The sequence below is a fragment of the Paramormyrops kingsleyae genome, chromosome 11 (assembly GCF_048594095.1).
Source record: "Paramormyrops kingsleyae isolate MSU_618 chromosome 11, PKINGS_0.4, whole genome shotgun sequence".
Classification (NCBI taxonomy): domain Eukaryota; kingdom Metazoa; phylum Chordata; class Actinopteri; order Osteoglossiformes; family Mormyridae; genus Paramormyrops; species Paramormyrops kingsleyae.
Window position 1 is genome coordinate 18,835,483 of NC_132807.1, and position 25,856 is coordinate 18,861,338.

Here is a 25,856-nt window from a genome sequence, read left to right on the forward strand (position 1 = left end):
GTCGTGAGATTACGACCTCTGTTTTCCTGTTTTTGGATGCCACAGTGTCTTGCCTCATAGTATTGCCACTTACCTCAGCTGATAGAATGTACAGGGTGTCAATGTTGTATTTATATTTTCTAGAAGTAGAAAATAACAATATAATTGGTGCAGTCTAAACACGGCATATCGAGTATTTAATGAGAGCCTCGCAAAGTTATGCGAGCTTTCCACCCACATTTATCCTCGGTTCAATGTATGCACTTGATTGCCATGGACATTGGACAGTTAATTAAATGTAAGTTAACATTTGTTGCCGTGCCCTGGTATGCACGTGGAGGTGATGATGTCAGCGAGGTGACGACAGTGCGCTCATGGCAATAGTGACTGTGCGTGTCTTTACTGCTGCTGAGATCTCATTTCAAGCTCCAGGAAGTCCCAGTGCAATGCTCCTCACTGCCACTGGACCTCCCAATGAACCTAACAAACTGTGTTAGCATGCTCTCCTTGTAATACTAGTTTCAGAGAGACCAGTCTCCTCGCATGCCTTAAGCCTCGTATCTGCTTATCTCTTGCTATCTGCAAATTAGTTTCATGGGCATGTGCGCTGTCTCACACAACTTTTAGGCAAAATGTCTTCCCTCACAAAGATCAGAATTATCTCCATCAGGGCTGTTTGAAGTGGATGGTTGTTTATTCATCACTCCCTGATGAAATGATCAGTTGGCGCAAGACTAACATTTTCTCTCTCTTTTTTTTTTTAATTGTTTGTTTGTCATCTGTGCATTCAGTATTTCTGACCAATTTCTCGCCTTTGTTCATTAATTGTTATGTGGGCTCTTGTCGTGAATTTCATTCCGTTCTGGCCTGCACTGAAATGTCCAGTTTATAATGTAAGATTTTGTCAAAGTGAATTCTTCCCACTGCATTTGTGAAGTGATGATTTTCCAGTTAATGCTCGGTCAAAATGTAAACACTTAAATAAACAATTCAGCTTAGGTAAAGAATTCAACTTATCGTCCGCTGCCCAGAAAAAAATAGCACAGTAGCAATTTAATTTAGGGTTTTCAGCAATTTTTTCATTAACCTTGCATGGTATGTGCTTTCTGCAGTGTGTTGTTTTTTGTTTTTCTAAATTACTTTTCCACACAAAATAAACGCATCAGCTGACTTAAGGTTCAAAGCCCCCCTCCCCAGCAATAACTCAGCATACTTTAATTAAGGAAGGCATGCGGAAATCCTGACAAATGGAAGAGAATTTGTCTCGCTTTACGAAAAAGACTAAGGCAGCATTAGTATTCTGGAAGGTGTGGTGACAACAAGACGGGGATATAACCAGAGGGGAGTTTGTTATTTCTGGGGCCCCACTTTAAAAGTCACTTTGGGGCCACACTCTAGTGTAGTGACTGTTGGTGGCCAACAGGGGGCCCCAAAAACTTGGAGGCTACCCAAAAATGTGTGGTTTGATTGGTGGTAAACACTGCTTCTGGATATACCCCATGGGTTATGCGGAGAAGGTGAGGTAATAGTTCTGGGAGTTCTGGGCAACCAATTTGTTTTATTATTATGTCTAATGATTTCTCTGTATGGTTGCATAAGGGCCAAGGAATATGAGGCTGTTTTACAGGACCAGCTGCACCCTATGGGGCAAACATGATGATCCCGTATTCTAAGATGATAATGCCCCTATACCCACAGCTAAACGCATTCAGCAGTGGTGTCATGAACACCAGCATGAAGCCAAATACCTTTCCTGCCCTCCTCAGTCATGACATCTGAACTTCATTGAAATGTGATGGGAAGTTCTGGAGTGCAGAGTGAAAAGTACATTTCCACCTCCATCATCCCTGAAAGAAACGGAGGGTTCCTTTTTGAAAAATAGTGCAATATCCTACCACACGCAGTTCAGAATGTGCATGACAGCATTCTAAGACAGATTAAAGCTGTTCTGAAGGCAATGAATGGCCCTACTTCTGATTATATCCTCAGTAATAATACATAGTTATTTTGTCCTCCCTTGTATAGCCTATATGATATATGCCGTAGGCTATATGACAGGGTTGCCGATTTTGGTCAGCTGACTGGCTTGAGATTTTCAATTAGAGGCAAGTCTGTGCACTCATTTATATTCATGTAAGGGTTTTATTACCTTGTAAATACACTGTAGGGTTTGCAAACTACACCAACGAGTTTGATGTAGCTAATTTTAGGTTTATACTGGAATAATATAGATTTGCCGTAAGATGTGAGTGTCACGCCAGATGCGTGAGAATTGGCAACCCTGATATGATTCAGTATATATCTACTTATTATGTTTTGCAATAATTTTTATTGTGTTTATTTTCCCTACCCTCTGTAAACATACAAGTAGATTCGTCGTTCGTGTTTTGGCGGCAGTTTCAGGCTGGTGAACGTCAGCGCGCTCCAGAGTGCATATGCGGATAATTTTGAGCAGAGATACTTTTAAGATTTTGATAAAAAAAAGTAGTTAGAGTTCAGATAGCATGTTGGGTGGAAATAAATAATAAATAATTTAACTATGTAACAGTTATTATGGTAATAAATTTACAATCTCGTGCCAGCACCTGTTGCATTTATACATTATACGTTATTACCGCATCTCTGACTCTCTTCAGTAATCTTTTTTGAAAGGCGGAGGCATGATTTTCATTTTTAAAAGTGATTTTCAACTTTTTTGGGTGTTTTTATTTAATTTGTTCGTTTTTTTTCCTTTTTTTTTGTTGGATCCGCTAATGCGTCTGTTTCTGCTCCCCACTTACACTCTGTGGACCGGCAACTGAACGAGCATTTAAGGTAGAAAAAATATGTTTTAATATGTGTTTTTTTCGACATTTAAATTTTAATTTTTGGAAAACAATGGGTATTTTATTAAGAACTGTAAGTCAGAACTCCCTCGGTGAAGTGGACAGTGTAGTTTCAGTGATTTCTGTGCTTACACGGGTCTGCTGCAGCCAGCTAACCAAAGTTGGCTACTCAGCGGTTACTTAAGATGATTCTGTGGAAGGTGCTTAAGAGGTAATTAAGTGGATTGTTTACCTTTTCAGTAGTTAAATTATGTTAAAAATGTAATTTTTAAATTGGTTAAATTGGTGTAACACTCTTATTCAGCTAACAAAATGTGGGAGTAAGCGTTTTACAGACACCCTGACCAGGATAAGTATGCAGCTAGTGGATGGATGGAGTACTATGCTTATCTGGGGCTACATGGCTTGTACATGGTTGTAAATGATAAGTAGCACTGGACTGGGCTGGTGTTAATCTCCATGTAGCTGTCTTATTTACGAGTCTCTCTTACTCCTTCATGTGCCTCCTGTTTCTCCTCCTGGACTTTTCCCCCGTTGTCCTTCTGTGTCGGGTTGGGGGAGATATATGGGTCTCTGCTTATTTTACTTGCACACCTCACCGGGAGATCTGCCTCCTGTTCACACATGTGCAAGTGAGTCTGAGTCAGTGTGTTTGCATTTCCCTCTGTCTTTTTTTGTCTGGGTGTGTTTCTGCACAATGTGTGTTCAGGGGTGTTTGGATTCTTGCGTCTGCGTTTGAGACTTTTGCATCTCCGTGTGCATTTGAGTGTGCCTGTGCACGTATGTAGGATGTTCTGTGTATGAATACACACTAGAGAGCTGCATGGGGTTGATATCTATTCCGATACCCATCTGTCCCCGCAAACGTCTGATCCGTTCCCTACCTGCCCCCGTGTGCACTGACACCATCCCCAACGTGTCTCTGTATGCACCAGAACCCTCCTCACTCCATCGCCGTGTTCACCAGCACCCCAGCAGTATAGTGTAAGATTAAACATTCTCCATATTTGCCTTTAAATATTTCAATTATTAAATTACTCACTTGGCACTTTTCCCCAAGCATATTTATTTTGCATTATTCAGAACAAATTATCCAAACATTTTCATACTGAAAAGGAAAATAACTTAGAACTCATCTGAAATTCTTGAAAAACTTTGCTTACGTCTTTTCCTTGTTTGAGAGCAGTGCACATAGTAGTGTGTTTCTCGTGTAAAGACACATTTTTCTTCAACAGGCCTGAACAGCTTAGGATACACTGCCATGGGTTGGAGTGAAAACAAATAATTTAACAGAACAAAAGGACGTATACTTAATATAACGAATAGGCCTATACGAATATGTATGCATATACAGTACAAGCAATTTTATTACTGTTACCGTACTGTTACCATACATTTTATTACCACTGTTACCAAAGGAATATTTTCATTTGTTCCCCCATTACTGTACCTCAGATTATTGCAGTATTACTGGTTTCCCCATTCCCATAAAGCGCTCTAATACACATTCCCTGTTTCCCATTTTGTACCCACACAGTCTTTGTAGATGTCACAGAAACTGTGCAAACTAATCTGTAAACAGGCTTTGTTAATAACTGGCGCTTGCAGGCTGTAGCTGGACGTGCGAGGAGGTTGGGGGTTCTTACTTGGCCATGTAGTCCCCACCTTATCACCGATGGCCAACACCCTAGATCCACTGTTCTCTGGACCTCACTTCCCAACATTGCTACTGCCCAGTAAAGGGGCTTCTGTAGAGACCTGCTTTGGCTGAAGAATCAGGAAGATCACATCCTTGTTTTTACTGGATGTACATCGGTCTACATCTACATTTAATTTATTTAGCAGAAACTTCAAAGTGACTTACATTTTTCCTTTTTGTGACAAGGTCAGACAGTCCCTGGAGCAATTAAAGGCTAAGGTTCTCGTTCATGGCCCAATGGTGACATCACTCTTGTCAACACTGGGGTGTGAACCAACACTCTTCCGATCACAGGCACAGTGTTCTTACCCACTGAGCCCACGCCTTCCTTTAGTGTGTCCTCCCTCCCGTCCGCATTCCAAACGCTTATCCAGTCCAGGGTCATGCGGTGTATGTGCATGTGTGCGTTTTAATTTTCATTCTTTCATTGTCTCGCAGCATTTAACTTTTAGGTGGAATTTTTAATGAAGTAAACTCCCTGCGTGGGGCCTAAGAGCTGAACTGCCAAGCATGATCACCTGGGGTGGGTGCAGCAGCGCCCCCAAGCTTCCTCCACAGGCCTGTGGTTCATTAGCAGCTGACAGATGTATCTGGTTCACACGTCCACCGCAGTCCTCATCTGTGCCTGCCTCTGCCCGTGGCTCCCAAAATGCCAGCTAGAGGGTGGGGAGGGTGATGGTAGCACATCATCGCCCACTGATGCTGTGAAATTCCAGCGGTATGTGAGACGAGATGAGAGCTGACGCACGCACACGCACACACGTGTAAATCGCACTGAGATAGGGTACACACTTATAACCGTGTAGCACCATGGGTAGCCCCAGAGCTGGGTTGACAGGGCTCCAGCCCTGGATGTTATTATTCGCACCCCAGTTCTGTATTTACCTTTAATTTTATTTACAGTCACTGTCACAATTTCTTGGATATCCTCTAAATCTAGAACCGCCCCTATACAGAAAAATACCAGTGTATAATACATATACGCAGGCATGCGTGTATGTGTGTGTGTATAATCATATATATATATATAATTTTTTGCATACATATATAGAAACACACTGATTGACTTTGTTTACATACAGTATAGTATAAATATTGCATTAGAAGAACATAAATATAGCCATACACAGTCAGCTTAGGGAAATGGGTTGCTCTAAATGATCCTGTTCTTTTCCTGTGTTCATATATCTTCCCGGTTGCAGGATGAACTGGTTATTTCTATTCAGAGCGATCTAGAGGGAGTCAAACCTGTTGACCCTTCCTTCAATCCAAGCAGTAATTTTGTTTTGTGTCTTTCGCCGATCTTTGCTGACCTGGAGGTCAGTTGCATTGACCGATCACACAAAGAGGATGTCTGTCGCAGTGGGTGACAAGCACGGCTGTGTCACGTTCAGGGGAACATAGCAGGTGACATTAATCTTCTAGCTGTTCCAGGACAAAAAAAGTTGTTGTCTTATTTGTGGGCTGTTTATTGTGGCTGCCTTGAAATACTTGAAATTCCTCCACATGTTGAAGAAATATAAAGTCAGGTGTGTTTCACTTCAATGCTGAATGAAGGATGGAACTTGACTGAAGGGCAGAATTTAAAGAGGCAGGACCCCAGCCTTCACTCCTCTACTGTTCTTTGTTCTTCTTTACTCCAGGTTCTAAAAAGGAACTTAGTGTGTTTCATGTGAGTAATTGTGCTGGTTAATAAGTCCTCTGACACTGTGTCGGAGTATTTGAGTCTTTTACACTTTGTGAGTGGAAGTTGCTGGCTTTTCTAACTTGTCAGGCTTTGCTGTTGGTGTCAACACTTGTGCCCTTGGTCTGTTTGAGTGTCTCACTGTCAATTTTCTGAGGAAATGAGCAATGCAGGGACACACAGGGCAAGTCAGAGAAAGCTTGGTGGTACCTGGAAATAAAATGTGGAAAATACTCAGTGGATTCCTAGATGTGTTTTCTTATGTGCCTGCAGTATTTTCTTGTATTCTACCCCAAAACCCCATGGTTTACGTATGGTCTCTCCTCAGGCATGTGTCCAGGAGTCACCTCTCCATGTTCATGATATCTATGCAGGCTATTGGCCTGAAACTGTTAGTGTACTGAGGAGCACCATTCACCTCCAACTCAAATTCCCAGTGGAGGCAGCTCATGGGATGAAATGGAATTTATATGCTGGAGAAGTCAAATTCTCCAAATTCAAATGAGCAGAGCAGATGGGGTTAGTTGTGACAACAGCACTTTTATTAAATGAATATTGAACTGTAAAAGCATAATCTATGCATGTCATAAAGGATAAGAATGTCTGAAAGATCATGATGACACAAGAATTAAAATTCATAACTAGTTTGTGTCTATAAAAGCATGTTTACGGTGTGAACCTGTGATGTGCTTATGTGAACTAGAAAGTACATTCCAAAGTTTTATTTTCTGTTTAGCTTGGTTTCTTTTGAAATGTTTCACTTGATGCTTCATCTGTTTTTAAACATTACCCTCTTTCTTGCCAAGTCAGAGTATTCCAAAAGACATTTGGTTGTTTCCCCCTAGGGGGCACTGTATAGCTCAGTTGGTTAGCACACTGTGATTGTAATTGGAAGGTCACTGGTTCAAATCCTGTGGTAGGCAGAGTGATTTTGCCGTTGGGCCCTTGAGCAAGGCTCTTAACCCCCAATTCTTTCAAGGACTGGCTGACCTCGTTTTCTCAAAAATGTGCATGTTGCTTCGGATAAATATGTCTGCTGAAATATGTAAAAGGGTGTGCAGTATTTTTCCAACTTGAGTAACGCATATTGTTGCAGTTAGCTTTTGGTGCTGAGACGGAGTTACATGCTGATGACTGGGAAATGGGCGATGCTTGTTTTTACTATGATTGGTAGCTGAGTTTTGTGTTCAGCAGATCTTCCTTTCTCCATAAAGAGAGCCTCATTTCTGGGGGTTCTGGCTAAGAAGGAGGAAGGTAAATCAGAGAGGACGAAGGACTTACCCAGGAGACATTGATTAGTTGTGATTTTTTTTTTTGAGTCAATGCTCCTCAATATCTGGTTTTCTCCACTCCTTCCTCATGAATTTATGTAACCATGGAAATGGCTTACAGAATACCTTACAGAAAGGGTGACAGTACAGGAGAAAAATACAGCCCATTGTTTTGTATACTAGCTATTTGTTATATTTATACAGTTTGTCAGTATTTCATATGCTTATTTTACTTGGTTTAGGAGGGATTTGTGAGGCCGTAGTGGCTTCTGGTCTAGGTGAAAAAAGCTTTTACATAATGATGCTCCACTGAATCTAATTACACAGAGTGGACATGGACCAGTTCTGGGGTAAAGGAGGAGAGGAGCAGACAAGGAGGAGGACAAGATCTTCCCAATAGGACTTTAGTTAAGCCACGGACAGATACACAAGCTGCCTGACATTTGCTTTGGTGTAATTTTGGGTCCGTGAGTATCCCTTTGATCATCATTAGTATTTCTGAAAAAAACGGATGTCTTATATTACGTCATGACCAGAGAAGTAATTTGACAAAGCAGAGGACTCGTCTCAGGTCAGGATATTGTGAGATTTCTTTCCCACAAAAAATGTATGAAAAGAAGAATGAAAGGTAATTCAGGACAGATGGTGGAAAGGTGAATATATTAAATGTCTTTTGATGATTATTGTGTGAAATTGGGGGTGGGGGGGGGTGAACTTTTCAATGATGAACCCGCTAACCCAGAAATTCAGTAGAGAGAACAGACTAATACTTGCCACCATCTTCACATACTTTCCTTAGGTCATTGGTTTTGGATAATGGCGATCATTATGGTAATGAACTTGTCTCCTCTCAGAAGTGCTGATAATTATCATCCTGGAGCCAGGCCAGGCGAATTCTGGTCTTCAGTGAGGCAAGGAAGTGTATATTCAACCCTACTGCGTAATCGTGTGTGTCTACTGTGTCTGCATGCAGAGTGAATGCATGGGTATATGTGAATGTCTTTACACTTGGGTGAGTCCCACCATGCCAAGGCGTGTGAATGCATGTGAGTAATTTGTCTTGAATAGGTAGGTGTTTGTATGCATGTGGATGTGTGTGTTTTTGTGTCAGTGTTTGTGTGAATATGCGTGAGCATATTTGGGTCTATGTGTGTTTGTGTGTGAGCACATGTTCATGTGGCTGCCAAGATTTGTGTATGTCTGTAAGATACAGAACATCTGAAGGTGTGCACATACAGAACATGTATGTTTCGGTGCGTGTGTGAGTATTGCTTCGTCTCGGTTTTTACCTGATCCTGAGCAGCCTGCTGCATGTGTTTTGTTTTTGGTTAGGACGGCCTGGCATTTAATCTTCATAATCCAGATGTGAGCTTTCTGTACCTGTTGCTGTCATCCCCATTAATCGTGTCCCATGATGCTGATTGTTGGCCCTCGCACTGCTCCTCTGTATCCTGTCTCAAGGTCTGGCTGAGTGGGCCGGGTGGTCCTATCTGGGGGAGCTGACCACCATTTGGAAGGGTGACTGTAGCCATGGAAACCACTTAGGAACAGGAAATTCCAGGAGAGATTTCTCTTTGTTATGAGTTTGTTCGAGGCTGCTCCTCTTGTACCACGTGATGTGATGAATATACATGTTTTAAAAATCACCTGCATTTTTTCGACCTTCTTTAACCGCCAGCAATGACATACTTTGCCGTATCACACCTTTTGTTTTTCTTAGTGGTACATCGCCTTAATATACTGTTCACACATCATGAAAATATTGGGACAGTCAGTAATCCTCACAGCAGCAGAGTTGCTGTCACTCCAAAAATGCTGTAAAACCCATAATATTCATGTTTATGTTGTATATTTTAGTTCTCTTTGATTATATTATTGGTTTTGATACTGTAGATTAATCTTGTGACACTCATCTTAATGCCACAAAGGTAATAAAACATAAGCCTCGCTTTAACTTAAGTACCAAAAGAACTGATCACACTAATTGCTATTTGAGCTGGGTATGCAGTCTTATTATTTCGAAAAGATATAAAAAGTGACACAGGTTTTCTCATATTTGTTTCACGCAAAAAGAATGACAAGCCTCTTCAGCCGAAAACTGCATTTTACTTTTCATTTCAAATAAAATGCAGAGTGGCCAACTTTGGTTAGCTGGCTGAAGCAAAATTTTCAATTCAAGACAAGTTTGCACACACATGCACATGCATGTGTGTAATAGTTTTATTACTTAGTAAATAGTCTGTAGGGTTTGCAAAGTACCCCAATGCTTTTGATGTAGCTAATTAAAAAAAAAAAGCATGAAAGCATGAGTGTCATGCCAGATGCGTGAGAGTTGGCAACCCTGAAAACATAATTTTTTTAATTGCTTCACCTATGTTGATTTGTATTTATAAAATCATTACTTTATACAGTTGTTAAAATGTGGAAACTTCGACGAACCTGAAATTTCCAATAACCTTCATCTATTCATTCAACATTTTATAAAATCCATACTGTTTGAAAACTTTTTAGCTGTATGATTTCAGGACAGAGCGGCCACTCTCTTAGGAACATTACGGCTTTTTGGCTGAGGGTGTCAGATTTGCTGCTGTTATTAACACTAATGGCACATTAGCGCAAACAAAAGGGCCACATATGCCGAAGTACGTCTTGCTTGGCGGTTAAAGGGGTTTGACGTTCATTGTTGTGGGAAATGTTCATTGGCTAGGAATGTGGTGGTGTGCAGGGGTCATTCTCACTTCTCTCTGGTTACTGTGGCTATAGTGCAAACTCTATGTGGACTCCTTTGCGAGGCCTCAATAGCTGTGTATGGATCCCTCTCCATTCTCCACAGTGGTGGAATCACCATGGCAATGCCTCCTGTGTGGTTTTGGACCAGGTGTACCTTAGCTGCTCCACAGGTCTAGGGTAGATTAGCTTGACTGGAGGGGTGGGGTGTCTAGTAGATTGATGCTAGTCACGGTTATCTGGGAGGCCCAGATTTGTCTGGCCACTGACTCATTGGTGACCCTGCAGGCAGTTCAATCCAGCCATCACTCAGTTCGCCCATGATGGAAATGGAGTCCACAAGCCGCAGGGGATTGTTCAGACTGAGAGGCTGTCAGGCAGACGGGTAGCCGACCTGGTGGAAGTTCCTGGTCAGTCACTATGGTGGTGAGACGCTTACTGTAGGCGAAGTTTGGCAGAGATTACAGATGTGTACTGTACCATCACCAGCTCTAACCCCTGTGCCGCATGGCTTGGTTAATAACTGCACACTTTCGTCAAGTTATTGTAAGCATGCAGAGCACTAATTACAGGTGCTTAACAGTAGAGTGTCAATAATCCCGGAGCCTCAAAACTGTGAATAAATAAAATATGACTGAATTTTCCGGGAAGCTCCAAACGTCATTATTTGCAGAGAAACTTAACATGTTAGTCACAAGCTGTGTTTCTGTTAAAGTTTTGCACAAATTATAAGTGAATTTTCAATAAGGTAAATTGCGAATAGGGTGTGTTTCCATTAATGGATCTCATCTTAGTAATATTTGTCATTTATCATCCTGTAAGATCCAAGTCTTGTACTTTGGAGCAGACTTTCCTTGAGTTAGTAGCTGTACACAAACTAACTATCATTTTTATCTTATGTCCTATGTATCTACTAATTTGCAAATTCTGTTTCTATGGCAGTTTTGCAAATTACTTCTTTTTCCACTTGCCACAGAAACCACCTCAAGCGAATGTAAAAAAAATTGTTTGCAATATTTGAGTTTTTTTTTCTTTTTTTACTATGTATGAGTGCTTCCATTATTGGTTTTTCAGTTCACATCTTCAAAATACACAAACAAGCTCCACGTAAACACCACTACTGAATCCAGAACTCGCATGGCCAAGGGCTGATGAGAAGAGCATGTCACAATATGCCCCCCAGGTATAGCAATGTGTTCGGGTCTGGAGAGGCCTGCGCTGCTGAGGATTATGGGAAAGGAGGCAGTGTGGCCAGCGTTTGTGTCTGTCTGCCTCACCCCCCTTTCCTGTTTATCAAAATTGACCGTCTGCCCTTTCTGCCCAGAGTCTCTTGACCAGACAGCCTCAGTGTCCAGCAAACAAGCCGATTACTTTATGTTAGCTGTGGCATTTCCTGCCAGAATATCTGGGAATGGGCTGTTAGGCTCCCTGCGTGCTGCGGCTCGTTACCTTAATGTCATCACACCCGCACAATCCCGATACAGAGAAACGCTGCTTGTTTTGTACTGTACCCTCGACGGGCGTTTTATTGAGATTAAATTGTACACATTTCCTGAGCCATACCATCATGGTGGCCGGCAGCTTGACTGGTTCTACTTCAGGGCAAAGGCGGCACAGGGTTCGATTGCATTCTAGCTCATGTGCTTCCCTGCTGGTCACAAACCCCCATTATAAATTTACAGAGTGATCTATCACAGTTTACCGTGCTTTGCAGTCTGTCCATGTTCTACTTCTCTTTCTAAGACAAAGGCAGAAAGCAGCAAACCTGAAGGAAAGAGGAAAGGGTTTCATGGTTCAGGAACTAAGATGATGTGCTCTGTATTTAACCCAAATTTCTTTTGTTAAATATATGTCTTGTATAATTGGTTAAAATGTGTGATATTATACAGTACGTCTGTACAGCCATGTGAGATGTTTACCTGTACTGCTCTGTATTGAATGACTTCTCTGGGGATCATAACTTTGGATCTGCTCATGGATTGTGGAAGATGGGCCATCATTTTCATTCGGTCCTGCATCTGGCTGGATTTAGCAGGCTGAAGGATCACTGCTTTTGTGAAAATAATATGTGCTTTTTGAATCACTGGAGAGCAGGGCCATTTGGCTTCCATGCACCAATGTCCAAAGTGTGTGTATAATCCAAAGAAATGAATCTGCCCAGCTCAGTTTTTGCAGACTGTTATTAAGATGTTCATTAAGAAGTCTCCCCTTGAGGCGGTTGTGCTAAAATAACTGGGTGGTTGTGAAGATCTGTTGGCATGCTGTTGATGACACCAAGTGTACAAATCCCGCCCCCCCCCCCAATTTTCATTTAACACATTCCAGGGTCTTAATTGAACCGTTTCGCCTCCTAGAAAAATATCTTTTCATTGGATTCTGATCCACACTCTGCATGGTGTGTGATAGTATGTGACAGTCTTGCCTGTCGAGTTAGAGTGCTTTTCCGAGGTCTCAGAACATGCCAGAAAAAAAGAATATGTCAGATATATGAAAGATATATTGTATTTGCATATATATATATATATATATATATATATATATATATATATATATATACATACATGTGTCTGAAGATGACAGTGTAGCTAATCTGTATAGCCATTGAAACATCAAATTTTACAGGGAATCATAAACAGGACCAGAAAAGAACCAGATATTTGTTATTATTTTCCTTTTATCAGGGATGATGTAGGATAATTTAGTCACATGAGAGTAATCTGTGGGGATTATCTAAGAACATACATGTGTGCATGTGAGTGTCTTTGTATGTTTGGAAACAGAACCCTTCCACTTTACAAAGACTCCACAGCAATTAATGTCAAAATGTGCTTGTTATGTCACTCCTCTTGATCTACATCAATGATATACATTCTGCAGCATTTAATGTGTTTGTTCATTTTATGGACAGCACAACATCAGGCAATGTAGCTTTCAAAAAATGACCAGCTGAAAATTTACATGAATCTTGGCATGACGATGCAGTGGGCAGGTCACCTCAATATCATTCAGTAGGATTAATTGCAAAGTTACACATCTACTGTAGGTATATTATACATACTGCATACTATAACTACCATTGGTGCACCAATGTGGAAATTTTGTGTGATACCAATAGCCAATATATTTGTATAATATTACCAGTATTTTCTGGATAATTTGAGTTGTGTTAGTATTTTCTGTTTATTATCAAAGGAACAGTGCATGTGAAAGACAGATGAACAATACATTTATTTTAAACTCCCTGACCTTTGCAGTCTCATTTGCTGTGTGCAGAGGCCCTGGGCTATTTCAGTTGTCAGAGGTCGTACTACTTTTTTCTGTAGCAATGGTAAAAGTTGTCGACTGGGGGAGGGGGGGGGCGACAGTAGTACAAGCTGATGGCCCCTTTTTGAGGCCCTTTTCTAGAGGAGGCCCCTGGGCTTCAGCTGGGTAACCCTGTGCACTAAAGTGCCCCTGGCAGTGAACCTAAACTGTCTGCTATCTGAAGGTGTGAAAACAGAGCCTTGCCTCTCACTGTACAGAAAACACTACAGGTCATAAACAGAAACCTACTGGTAAACTGTGACACTACAGACTGCATGACTGGCAATTTTCCTAACACTCCTAACAATATCAGCATAACAACAGATAGGAAAAACACCTGCTCTGCCAACTATGAATATTGACTAAAGTCTAAATATGAAATGGTTATATCCACCAAGACTGATACATTGGATGAATGTTGTCATGATTTTTAATGAATGCTGCTTGATACCAGTATTTTAAACAGTATGCCATGCATCTCTAGTAACTACCATATGAAAGACACAGAGACCTTGCAGAAGGGCTTAAGTGTTCTCATATACACTTTAATGACCATATCACGCAATTGTGAGGACAATTCAAAAAGCAAACAAAATGCTTGGATGTGTGCCTGTGTAGGATTTAAGCCCAAATTCCTAAGGCTACACAACAGTCTTGTAAAGGCTCATGCAGTGTGAAGTTCAACTTTGGTAAAGGCACTTCAAAAAGGATATCACTCTATCAAGTCAAGTCTATCAAAGAGCAATAGGAGTGATGGTCTTAAAGTATTATGGTATTAGGACAGGCTAGAAGCGATAAGCATGTTTAGCCTCGAGGAAAGGCGACTGTTGTGGGAAGGCACGACCCTCACATCCAAATCAGCCAGAGACAGCCATACTGCATGTGAATGGTATTAATAAAGGGCCTCAGCGTGGGGATGGGAGTTCAAGACATGTCCCTTCATTACCCATCTCAACTTGCAAGTGCTTGCTTTTATTTACCCCCCCCCTCCCCTCCCCTCCACTAACCCTTTAACGCACACAATACAAGGATGTATGTTTTCAAGATTACCTAGAGGGGGTATCTACCTGGATTTAAACTGTCCTTGGGGCAGCCTTACATTTCAACCCTGAGGTTCCAGGTACTATTTAAGATTTTGTGAATGTGTGCAGCAACCACCCATAATTGAGGCAGTGAGACATCAGCAACCATCTTGTACTACGGAGGAGCATCCCTCTCTCAACAAGATTATCCTGATGTTGGGCTGTCCATAAACACACACTCCGAAACATGTTCCATGTATGGCCAGCTTGGCATTATTTATTCATTCCTATTTTTAGGACAATTAAACTTTTCTTTAATTCTTCAGCAAAGTAGCAGACTGCTCTTAGTATAAATTTTCCCAGCTCAATGCAGAAAAATAATGTGTTTGGAGTAGTGCTGCACCAATAAGGACATTTCTGGCCAGTACCAATAGCTGATTATTTCGAAAACTGACACCGATACCGGTACCGATTGTTTGGGAGGTTCTGCTTAAATAAGTAAGTAAATAAATAAAAAAAATATTCCAAGAATATGAAGAAGTATTTATTTTTTGGGAAGAACACACCAACTTTGGCGTACAACAACAGTTCCAGAGCACTTTCTTTTATAACTGTATGCACCTTATATATTTATAACATTTATAATAGAGAAGGGCTGATCATTAACTGTGATAAACTTCCGAGTAATATATTGTGATTTTACACTGTCTGCACTGAACTTAATTTTGATATCAATTTTCATTCATTACTGACGGGCACTGGCGTGCACAGATAGAGACGAGGTGGTGCTGAAGCACTTGCCCTTTTACCCTCAGTCCAAAAAAGTGCCCTTTTTTCCCCCTGGAGCACTTGCCCCCCAAAATGTCTGTGCACGCCACTGCTGACGGGCTATAGCATTATTTGGCAGCACAGCAGCCTCCTGTATTGGAATGGATTTGTTTTTCAAAGACTCTTCATACTCGACAGTCTCGCTTTAAGATGAGCAATCAGATTTGTGTGTTGAAATGTTTATTAGTAGATCCTCGCCGTGAAATTTTAGCAGTGCAATGTTTGCAAAATGTGCCCGTAGCTTCCAGGATAGGCTCCGGACCCCCTGCAACCCTGAAGGATAAGCGGTTTGGAAAATGGATGGATGGATGTTTGCAAAATGTGCTTCTAACATTTTTGCGAACATTAAAATAATTCCTCACAGTAGACATTTTTCTCTCTGTTTAGTACGTGGGTGTCCAAATCAGTATAATCCCCATGTTAAAGGGTCTCTAGTTTGGAGTGTCCCATAGTTTGAACATGTCCTGTGATGAGGGACCCGGGTTTCCACCAACCCATAACTGATAACTGCTGACTTCCTTTTAGTCTTAGTTTAATCTCAGCTCCCTACTAGTCAGCTCAGACTCCCGCCTTGATAGACAAAGGCTTTTTTTCGAGTTCCCATCAAACAGGAAACTCATAGACAGACTCTGTGCTTCTTCTCTGAAGACAGTTGTGAATGTCAGCCTGACAGGTTCAAAGAAGGTTTGTTATAATTCCTGTGATGGGATTCTTTCATTATGTGCCACTCTGATAATTAGGCTCTTTGTAACAAGCTAATTAGACTTTGTATTGTGAAATCACGATTGCAATTAGTGACACGAGATGAGGAGAAAGGCACCCATGTGTTTGAGCTCCCCCCCCAACCCCCCCAATGTTGTACAAATATAGGAGCAGAGAGACGGGGTTGGGGGTCCTTCAACAATACGTCCTCAGAACGTTCTAAACAGCAGGCTGTTAACATTGTCTGTTTACCCGTTCATAATCAACATATCAGTAAGGCAATTCAGAGTTCACTGCCTTGAAAACGAGAAATACATAATTGCTGTTGTCTTTAATTACGAAGTCCTAACTGAACAAGTTGATTATTTTAAGAATTGCGTTTCACGGAATGATATGCTCATAAACAGCCCCCCCCCTTCAGTTATTTTTTTTTCTTCTTCTAGATGAGGGATTGTGCTTTTGAAGGAGGGCTCAGAATCCATTTTCCTTTCCAGAATTCACTTCAAAGCTCAGTAATCCTCTGTACCCACATTTGCCCTCACACTTTATTAATCCATTTAATAATCCTGTTATGCATTTTCATATGTTTGTGTTTATGGGCTTTGTGTTTTAAGAGAAACCATGGCATGGAATTCTGCCCTTACAAAACTGGGATCTTGTCATAGTTACACCACTGAGCTCCTAGCCCATTGTGTCCTTTCCCTGACCATCCTCCTTCAAAATCATTCCCCCGAATAAAGTCCTGTCCCCTTTACCCCATGTTCTAGCCCTTCAATGCAGTAAAATCAAGTTTCATAGACTAAAAGAAGGAAGTGAGGCCCCTGAATACAGTCTTAATTTCATGCTCTGCCTTGGCATAAGGAGCTTGTCAGATTAATTCCCTTTGCTTTATTAATTTTCACTGCAATCCAGGCATAGAAAATAAACACAGTCTGGCCAGTGCAGCATGAGTTAGGCCATAAGTCTTTTGCATTAAAGTATCATTACATGACTGCCTCAGACAAACCCGTTGTTGAAATAATTATCTTTGATACTCAATGTGACACAGTATGCATATAGACTTCATCCCACCCCCTGTTTTGCGTTTTTGTACCCTTTTTAAATAATTGTCAGTCTCTGTTTTTGTCACTCGCTGTCTGAATGTCACACCTTGGTCCTGGGGGAATGTTATCTCTTGCCGCTGTGTAACTTCATATGGATGGTATGACAATAAAATTCACTTATGCATCTGGTGGTGAAATTTAACAAATACAAGTAATAGCTGTGTTCTTCTAGCCATCCAACAAGATCAGTAACTTTTTGGAAGACAACAGAAATTCTTGTTGCTTTTTATTGTATTGCTGTTTATTTGTATACATTTTAATGTAATTTTTTTTCTTCTGAGCAAACATACAGTTCTTCATAGTACTGTAATTATTCTTCAACGAGAAAGAGTGAGACTGTAATTTATGATTTTACTTTTTCAAATTCTTTTATTTTTGTATGTCTCTTTTAAAATCGTTTGTGTGTATTTATCTTATGTGATTTTGCCACCTGAGGTGGGGAGAGAGTGAAAGAGAAAAGTGTTTGGTTTGTTCCTTACGTCCTGTATACAGTATATTGTGTCTTGTTACTGTCATATTAAGGCTGTGGGGAGTTCATGTTAGCACCACGGTGCGAGCTTGGCACTCTGACGCCATGGCGGTTCACAATCAGAAATCAGAAAGTGTAGCTGCACAATTGCACATACAACGAAAAATAATTTGGCTCACTCCAAATAGCAGCATTAGTGAACAAGAATGGCACATTTACAAAACAATAAATAAACAATATGCACATTAAATTTATAGTAATAAATAAGGTGACAGTGCATAGATCTACAGTATATGTGACGAACCTGTGAACAAAGTGTCAGGTTTATAATGCCAGCATTAATTGTCTTGGACTTGGGTGGATGTGACACCATCAGGTTCTCATTTCTTCATGTTTTCAGTAAGAAGTCACCTCGTAATGTAGAGTGTCTCCTAACATGTGCCATTGCTGAAAGAAAGGGTAAACTGCGGTGAATTGCTTTTATTTTACTTTTCAATCGAGCAGGTTATTTAATCTTCCTTATCTTCCAGCCCCGTTTCTGCAGGAGGTCCTTGGAGATCGAGATAAACCAATTTACTCTCCCGCTCTCTAATCAGAAATCAGGCCTTGGCCTGATGAGCAGAACAGAAGGGGCGGGGGCAAGGAACTCGGTATTTGCTCAGCATTTAGCTATCGGGATTAAAGTGTAGATGAAAAATCTTCAATCAAATAATTTTTTCGTTAATTTTGCATGCAGCATCTCATTTCATGAAGCCATGATATAATAAGAATTCTGAATTATATTAGTGTTCTACTAGGGATAATGTGCATAGGAAGTTGTTCTTATAGCTTTTGCATGTAATAATTAATCTGTAGAAGCAGAATATTTACTTTTGATGCTTATGAAATCTGAGTGATTTTGTGAGATGGCATGTGGATTAACACACATCTTGAGGTAGGATTTCCCTCATTTGTGGTCATTGTGACCATTGTGTCCCAATTACAGTCATGTGACAGGAAGTAAACTCATCCGTGCTTCCACATGAAAGACCATTAGCGCTTCCATTTCTCAAGCAATGCCAAAGAGGCTGGTGAAATATAAATGAAACACTTTGCAATATGTGAGCAGCCAGTCCAACCCTCTGGGGAGAGTGATAGTTGGAGCAATGGCGGTGGGGGTGGGGGGGGGGTGCTGAATTGGTAATGGGGGGTAGTAGGAGGATCTCTGGTGAGGGTTTCAATTATGGAGAGCACTAAAATCAAATGATACTGCTACTTTGACTATAATGCACATTGTCTCATTTGCAGTTTGGAAAGGCTTTGAGCTGGCATTTGGTCTAATTGGTATTTTGATGTGAAATTATAAAAAGTCAATATTCCTTCTTGTAAAATTACGAGAGCAACAGTTTCCGGACAGCCAAATAGGCCCTATCAATCCTCAGAGAGAATGTTTAATTAGCTTAGCCTGCCGCTAGTCCACTGACTCTACACTGGCCAACTATGGTGCAGCTCTGTTGGTCTAGGCTAGAAAGTAGCCAGTGGATTGCTAGGGTGAGGAGGGTGTGAGCTCTCCCCAGCTAGACTGACGACTGAGCCTTGATGGCCGTCTGACAGCTGAGGGTGATACACTGACAGTCAGTGACAGTGTTGGGGTGATGCTCACTGACTAGATTGCTGGAACCCACTGGTGGACAACTGTGGACCATCCTAAGGTGATGGACTGAGGAATGGGCAATGTGTCTGTTTGCAGAAGGGCTGGTGTGGCAGGAGTTTGCAGACAATGTGCTGGGGGGTGGTGGCCACAGTGTTTATCATAATCTTGTGTGTGATTCATCATAGGAGGCCCAGTGCCTCGATCGGTCACATTGACACCAGAGGATAGTGGAGTACCTGCCATAATAATGACGATGGGGATGGAGAGGTGGCGAAAGAGGCAGAGATCCCATAATGCCGCTGGTCGTGTTGCAGAGGACTCTCGTCTGAATGAGGGGGGGGAGTGGGGAATGTGTCATTTTAGAGGATGCTGCTGCTCCTGACATTGGGTAATCTGCCATCTCTTTCCTGGGTGGTGCGGTGAAGGGGGATGGGTATTAAGATGAAGTGATTGTACTGCAGATTGAAATGTGTGTTTCAGGCTCTCTCCAACGGATGGTAAGATAATTTTCTAGGCCTTCCTGACATCTATTACACTTTTCAATATATAACTTAACTTTTAGTTTCAGTAAACAACTTCAATGTTCCCCTCTGTGAAGGGAATTTAAGCTGCTGGTGTCGTGTCCTGCCTGAACAACTACCTAATTATTCACTTGGTTAATTATTGTAGATGACTGCTTGATTTTCTGCGGTGTTCTCTCTTCATTTTATTAATTGATACGATTACTCACCTTACTCTCCCCTCCACCCACATCGTCTGGCCGTGCCGCTGTCCTGCTCCTGTACGAGCCCTCGGGTCATTCTGCACTCCTTGACATTACCGTAATCCTGTTTGGCTGGTCTCTGGATATTGCTTCCCTCGCTCACTGTCGCCCCCATGCTCTTTCTTCCCCCTACACTTGCTTGCTCTCTCCATCTATCCAGTCTCCTGGTGTCAATTTTGTGCTGTCTGTCAGACCGCATCCTGGACCCTGTGATTGGCTGGCAGCGGCTTTTTGCCCACTGGCACCCTCGTCGCCTCACTCAGCCACCCAGAGGTGCCCGGTAACAGTGGATGGGGGGGGGTGGTTGCTACAGAAATAAGGTGTTCCTGCGCAAAGGCACCCAGACAAGGTGACTGGCACTTTAGAATAGCGAAACAAATTTGCCCACCAGAAAGAGCCTAGGTTACTGGCAAATATTTCTACGAACGCCTCGTGCCTCGGCAAACGTGCGGCTCTCCACGGGAGGTTCTACCGTAGGTGAGGTCAGCAGTCCTGTGGTGTGACGCTAACGAGATGCTAACTTTGACAGCGTTCTGAGCTCTGTCAGAATTTGCTGGAACAGTATGACACCGTGTCGTGATTGTGAGTGTGTACTGTACGCCATGTGCAATCATCCTCTCTCCCGACAGGTTCAGACTGGTACCTGGCCAGAGTGGAACTGCTGGTCACAGATGTGAATGACAATGCCCCAGAGTGGACCATGGTCCCCTCCCCTTACCTGGCTGTGGTGTCTCCTGAAGCCCCAGCTGGGACCCTTGTGTACAAGCTCCACGCCCGTGATGGAGATGAGGGAAGCAATGGAGAGGTGGAGTACTTCCTGTCTGACGGTCAGTACTTCTTGTTCTATACTCTATTTTCCCTTCCCCAAATATTTTATATGTTTTTTTCCAGTTTGATTCCCACCTCATTCCATTGGAGGAATTTGGCTGATTTTGCGAAAAATCCACTACCCAGATTACATACAGATTTTGCCTACTAGTTATTAGTATTTTTTTGTAATTTTTCGCGAAACACTGTGAGCATTGTTTCCTGTGAGCGAGCTACCCTTTCGCATTGTGTGTGCTGTCTTGATGGAAAGTCTCATTCCTATGTTTGGCATTCACCACTGTGAGGCCCAATCGCTGCTGTTTGGTTTGCCCTTCTGTGAGAATGTCAAGCCTAATTATGGATCACGGGGGTGCACAATGGTTAGTCTTTCTGGGACTGGCATAAAGGAGTGGCTCCTTCCATAATGCTAAAAGCCAACGGTGGTGTTGGTGACCTGATGACCTGCACACAAAAGCTAATTTATGTCTAAGCATCAATGAGGCAATATGCTTCTTGTTACATTAGCAGTCACTAATGTCTGAAGTAACATATAGATGGAGAAAGCTTAGGCATAGAGAACAGGGTCAGTCAAGGTCCAGCACCCCTGTAGCACCTATGGTTAAGGGTCCAGTGGTGGTATAATATATCTTCCCTGAGACAGGATTCAACCCAACAACCTTCTGGATACGTGACTAGATCCTTAACCTACTGAGTTGCACAGTCCCCCCAGTGGTGGATCGTTCACTCAGTGCTGAACAGACAGCTGAGAAACTCATTCTCCTTCCATGGTTTTCTGTTTACCAGTGTAGACTGTTTGGGTCGAACAGCATGACAACTGTGTTCCCGGATCGCTGCAGGTGGGGATGGACGGTTTGATGTGGACCGGAAGAGTGGCCACGTTCGGACGACGGGGTTGCCCCTGCAGAAGGACAGGGAGTACCTGCTCAACGTGGTTGCCACTGACAAGCTGGGCAGCCGTGGCCCTCCCGCCGTGGTGTCGGTGGTGGCCGGGCCCAGGGCGCCCCAGTTCACCAATGCCTCCTTCTCCATCTCCATCCCGGAGAACATTTCGGAAGGGCAGCCGTGAGTGATGCGCATATGGGCCCGCACTCTGATACTCACTCACTTACTCACTTACTCACTTACTCACTCACTCACTCATACTTAAATACAAAAACACATGCAAGTGTAAGCATGCAAATATTTGCACCTAGATTATTACTTGCATGCACTGAATCAACAGTAGTAATAATAATAATAACAATAACCGTCATCACCATTAATATTAATAATCATAATAGTAATAATGAGCACAGATATGCAATAAGTCTATGGTGTGTTGGAAATGTATGACACTGGGGGTTTCATTAACCATTATTCCTCTTTTCACATGGTGTTCTTTCACAATATCTTATTCGTACTCTTCAGTTCAGCAGCTGTCATTGGTGACAGCCTAGTCGAAATATAAAATATAAGAAATAACCCCAAAAGCATTATGGAGCACAGAAGAAGATATTGAAAGTCCCACGGCCACGGAAAGTCCCACAGTTCTCCTTAGCCACTGTTGCTTAGTGTTGGCCGGAAATGGTATTTTTTCCAGCTCTTGTGATGGGGTGTGTTGTGGCACTGTTGTCACCACAGGCAGGGTGAGGTCCTTGAGTTTAATAGCTATCCTGACCTCTGCTGACTCTTTCCGGCAGTGAGGTGGGGAGTTGGATGTCAGCTGATCAATCACATGGGAACAGTAATGCAGTACAAATATTTTTTAAAATAAATATTCTGTTCTCTGTGCTTTAAGAAAAATATCTTCCATCCTCAGTAATGCATAGGCTATCCTTGCTTCCTCTCTTTGGTTTACATTTAGATCAACACCCCCAAACTCTATCACCCGATGACTTAAAAAGCCTGGAATGAAAACAGCGAGTGAGAACAAATAATAACTATTACTGCGTATGTGCCAAAATGCAACATTGTATTCATATTCTATTCATATTGACTTACTCATAATTATTTATTTTTGAAATGCCTTCTTTTTAATTACAACTCTGAGTTTTAGTTTTGAACCAGTTTTAAGCTATGAAATCCTTGAGATCAAGATATGAAATCTTAGATGTGTTGTTCGCTCTATAATAGAAAACACACATAACCTTATATTAAGTAATATTTAGAGCACATAATCTCGAATGTGGAGACACTGTACCTCCGTGACGTTCCCTTTTTCTTCCCACAGCTTCCTGGTGGCCCTTGCCTTGTCCTTCCAGAAGCAGCCAATCAGCTACAGCTTGCTCATCAATCCCAGCAGCCTGTTCTCCATCCAGCAGGAGACGGGCGAGATCAGCCTCACCCGTGTCCTCGACTATGAGAGTGACCAGCACCGCTACCTGCTGCTGGTCCGGGCCAGCGAGAGTCAAGACAGCCTGAGCAGCGCCGCTGAGGTGGGTCCACTTGGGCTACCATGCTCTGGTTTCAGTGAACTCCGACGTGATGGAATGAGCTGTGGTAGAAAACACCAGGCTGAGCTGGTTTGCGGGGGCTCAGCGGAGCTCAATTACCCAGAGCTCTACTGTGTGGGGCTGTTAGCGGAGCCTGAAGCCCTGGGGCGGACCCAGGACAGGCTGGAGGGGTTATATCCCCAGGGAGGTTTGGGAGCATACGAGCATCCTCCAGAACAAGCTAAAGATAGTGGCCTTGGAAACAGAGGTCTGTTCTGACTTGCTTGACATGCTGCCAGCTCTGTCCTCACCAGGGGAAGTGGTATGTTGATGATGATGATGATGATGATGATGATGATGAGCTCAGCTAGACTTGTGGAGTTACATTAAATCCATGGTGACCTGAACAGATTTGACCAGACCTAGGCTGTGATAGATTAGTATAGGCTGTCTACTGCATTGTTTAATCCTTGCTATTGTGACAGGCCTAGTTCATGTGGCTTTTCATATATATACATATTGTAAGCTGGTTTAGAACACATCAGAAAGCATTTCCTCAACACTTGCCTTCATTTTTTGGTTATTTAAAATGAAATAAGCAGCTCTGAAAAGGGAAATTCTATTTTTGAATTCTTTGCGGAGTGTCTCTGGGTGTTCTGTGCTACTCTATTCTGTAACTGACATAGATTAGAACACATCTTGGCCTACTTCAGTGGTAATAAATGTCTGCCTCATTCCATACAAAGATATTAGACGGTCTTTTGTTTGGGGGCCTGTCAGGTAAGGCTGGATTACTGGCATCTACATTTCTACTTCGTGGTGTTCCACAACATCAGAGTCCTCTATGGGATGCCCTTACAAAGAGATGTTTTTTTCCTGCCTGTTTCCCCTGGCTCAGCTGTTAGCCCTTAATGCCAGACTGTAGCTCCTGGCATGCAGGTTGGGGGCTGTATTTTGACATCCTTTGCAAGGTAAGCTGACCTAAGTGGTGAATAGATTCACCTAGAAATGGGAAGCAAAGCAAACAAGAAATGATTGTGGGAACATAGCAAAGGAGGATAAACTGCATCAAGGGGTCCTGTGTCCCCTTGGTTGGTTTGTGGTCCAGTGGGTGAGGATGCTATGCCTGTAATGGGAAGGTCAAGTCCCATGATCAGCAGAGTGATGTCACCATTGGGGCCCATGAGCAAGGTCCTGCATTTTTCAAAAAGTGTATGCTGCTTGGTATGCGATGTATAGATTTTGTTTTGCCTCTCTGCTAACCACCAGGGACATGGACCTCAAGGATTTGCACGGTCCTACAAACATAAACCCAATGGGAAGAACTTGACACATTTTTAAGATTAAGCGGCTTTTGCAGGATTATATGTGTGGTATATTGTTGCATGGCCTACATACACTATATTGCCAAAAGTATTGGGACACCCCTCCAAATTATTGAATTCTGGTGTTCCAATCACTTGCATTGCCACAGGTGTATAAAATCAAGCACCTAGGCATGCAGACTGGTTCTACAAACATTTGCAAAAGAATGGGTCACTCTCAGGAGCTCAGTGAATTCAAGTGTGGTACCATGAAAGGACACCACCTGTGCAATAAATCCTTTTGTGAAATTTCCTCACTACTAAATATTCCACAGTCAACTGTTAGTGGTATTATAACAAAGTGGAAGCAATTGAGAAAAACAGTAACTCAGCCACGAAGTGATAGGCCATGTATAATCACAGAGCGGGGACAACACATGCTGAGGCGCACAGTGTGCAGAAGTCACCAACTGTCTGCAGAGTCAATAGCTACAGTCCTCCAAATTTCGTATGGCCTTCAGATTAGCTCAAGAATAGTGCTTAGAGAACTTCATGGAATGGGTTTCCATGGCCGAGCAGCTGCATCCAAGCCTTACATCACCAAGTGCAGTGCAAAGCGTCGGATGCAGTGGTTTAAAGCATGCCGCCACTGGACTCTAGAGCAGTGGAGACATTTTCTGTAAAGTGATGAATCACGCTTCTCTGTCTGGCAATCTGATGGATAAGTCTGGGTTTGGCAGTTACTAGGAGAACGGTACTTGCCTGACTGCATTGTGCCAAGTGTAAAGTTTGGTAGAGGGGGGGATTATGATGTGGGGGTGTTTTTCAGGTGTTGGGCTTGGCCCCTTAGTTCCAGTAAAAGGCACTCTTAATGCTGCAGCATTTGAAGCCATTTTGGTGAATTTCATACTTCCAACATGACTACGCACTAGTGCACAAAGCAAGGTCCATAAAGACATGGATGAGCGAGTCTAGTTTAGAGGAATTTGACTGGCCTGCACAGATCCCTGACCTCAACCCAATAAAACACCTTTGGAATGAATTAGAGCGGAGACTGCAAGCCAGGCCTTTCTCATCCAACATCAGTGCCTGACCTCACAAGTGCCTGGAAGAATGGTCAAAAATTCCCATAAACACACTCCTAAACCTTGTGGACAGCTTTCCCAGATGATTTGAAGCTGTTATAGCTGCAAAGGGTGGGCCAACACCACATTAAAGCCCATGTATTAAGAATGGGATGTCATTAAAGTTCATGTGTGTGTAAAGATAGATGTCCCAATTTTATGTTAGAAAAAAAAAAAAAGA

At 42.4% G+C, this 25,856-nt stretch overlaps 1 protein-coding gene across 3 annotated transcripts in view; it reads left to right on the plus strand.

Moving 5' to 3' along the window:
* The window catches only part of LOC111846097 (neural-cadherin), a 104,843-nt gene that overhangs the window by 7,630 nt on the left and 71,357 nt on the right, over positions 1–25,856 (plus strand). For 2 of the 3 annotated variants that reach the window (XM_072718199.1, XM_023815969.2), the window contains exons 2-4: positions 20,638–20,835; positions 21,673–21,898; positions 23,046–23,250. In XM_072718199.1, coding sequence (XP_072574300.1) covers positions 20,638–20,835; positions 21,673–21,898; positions 23,046–23,250 — 629 coding nt within the window. Of the gene's footprint in view, positions 1–2,736; positions 2,794–20,637; positions 20,836–21,672; positions 21,899–23,045; positions 23,251–25,856 lie in introns of those variants that run through there. The other variant, XM_072718200.1, reaches the window with a different exon arrangement.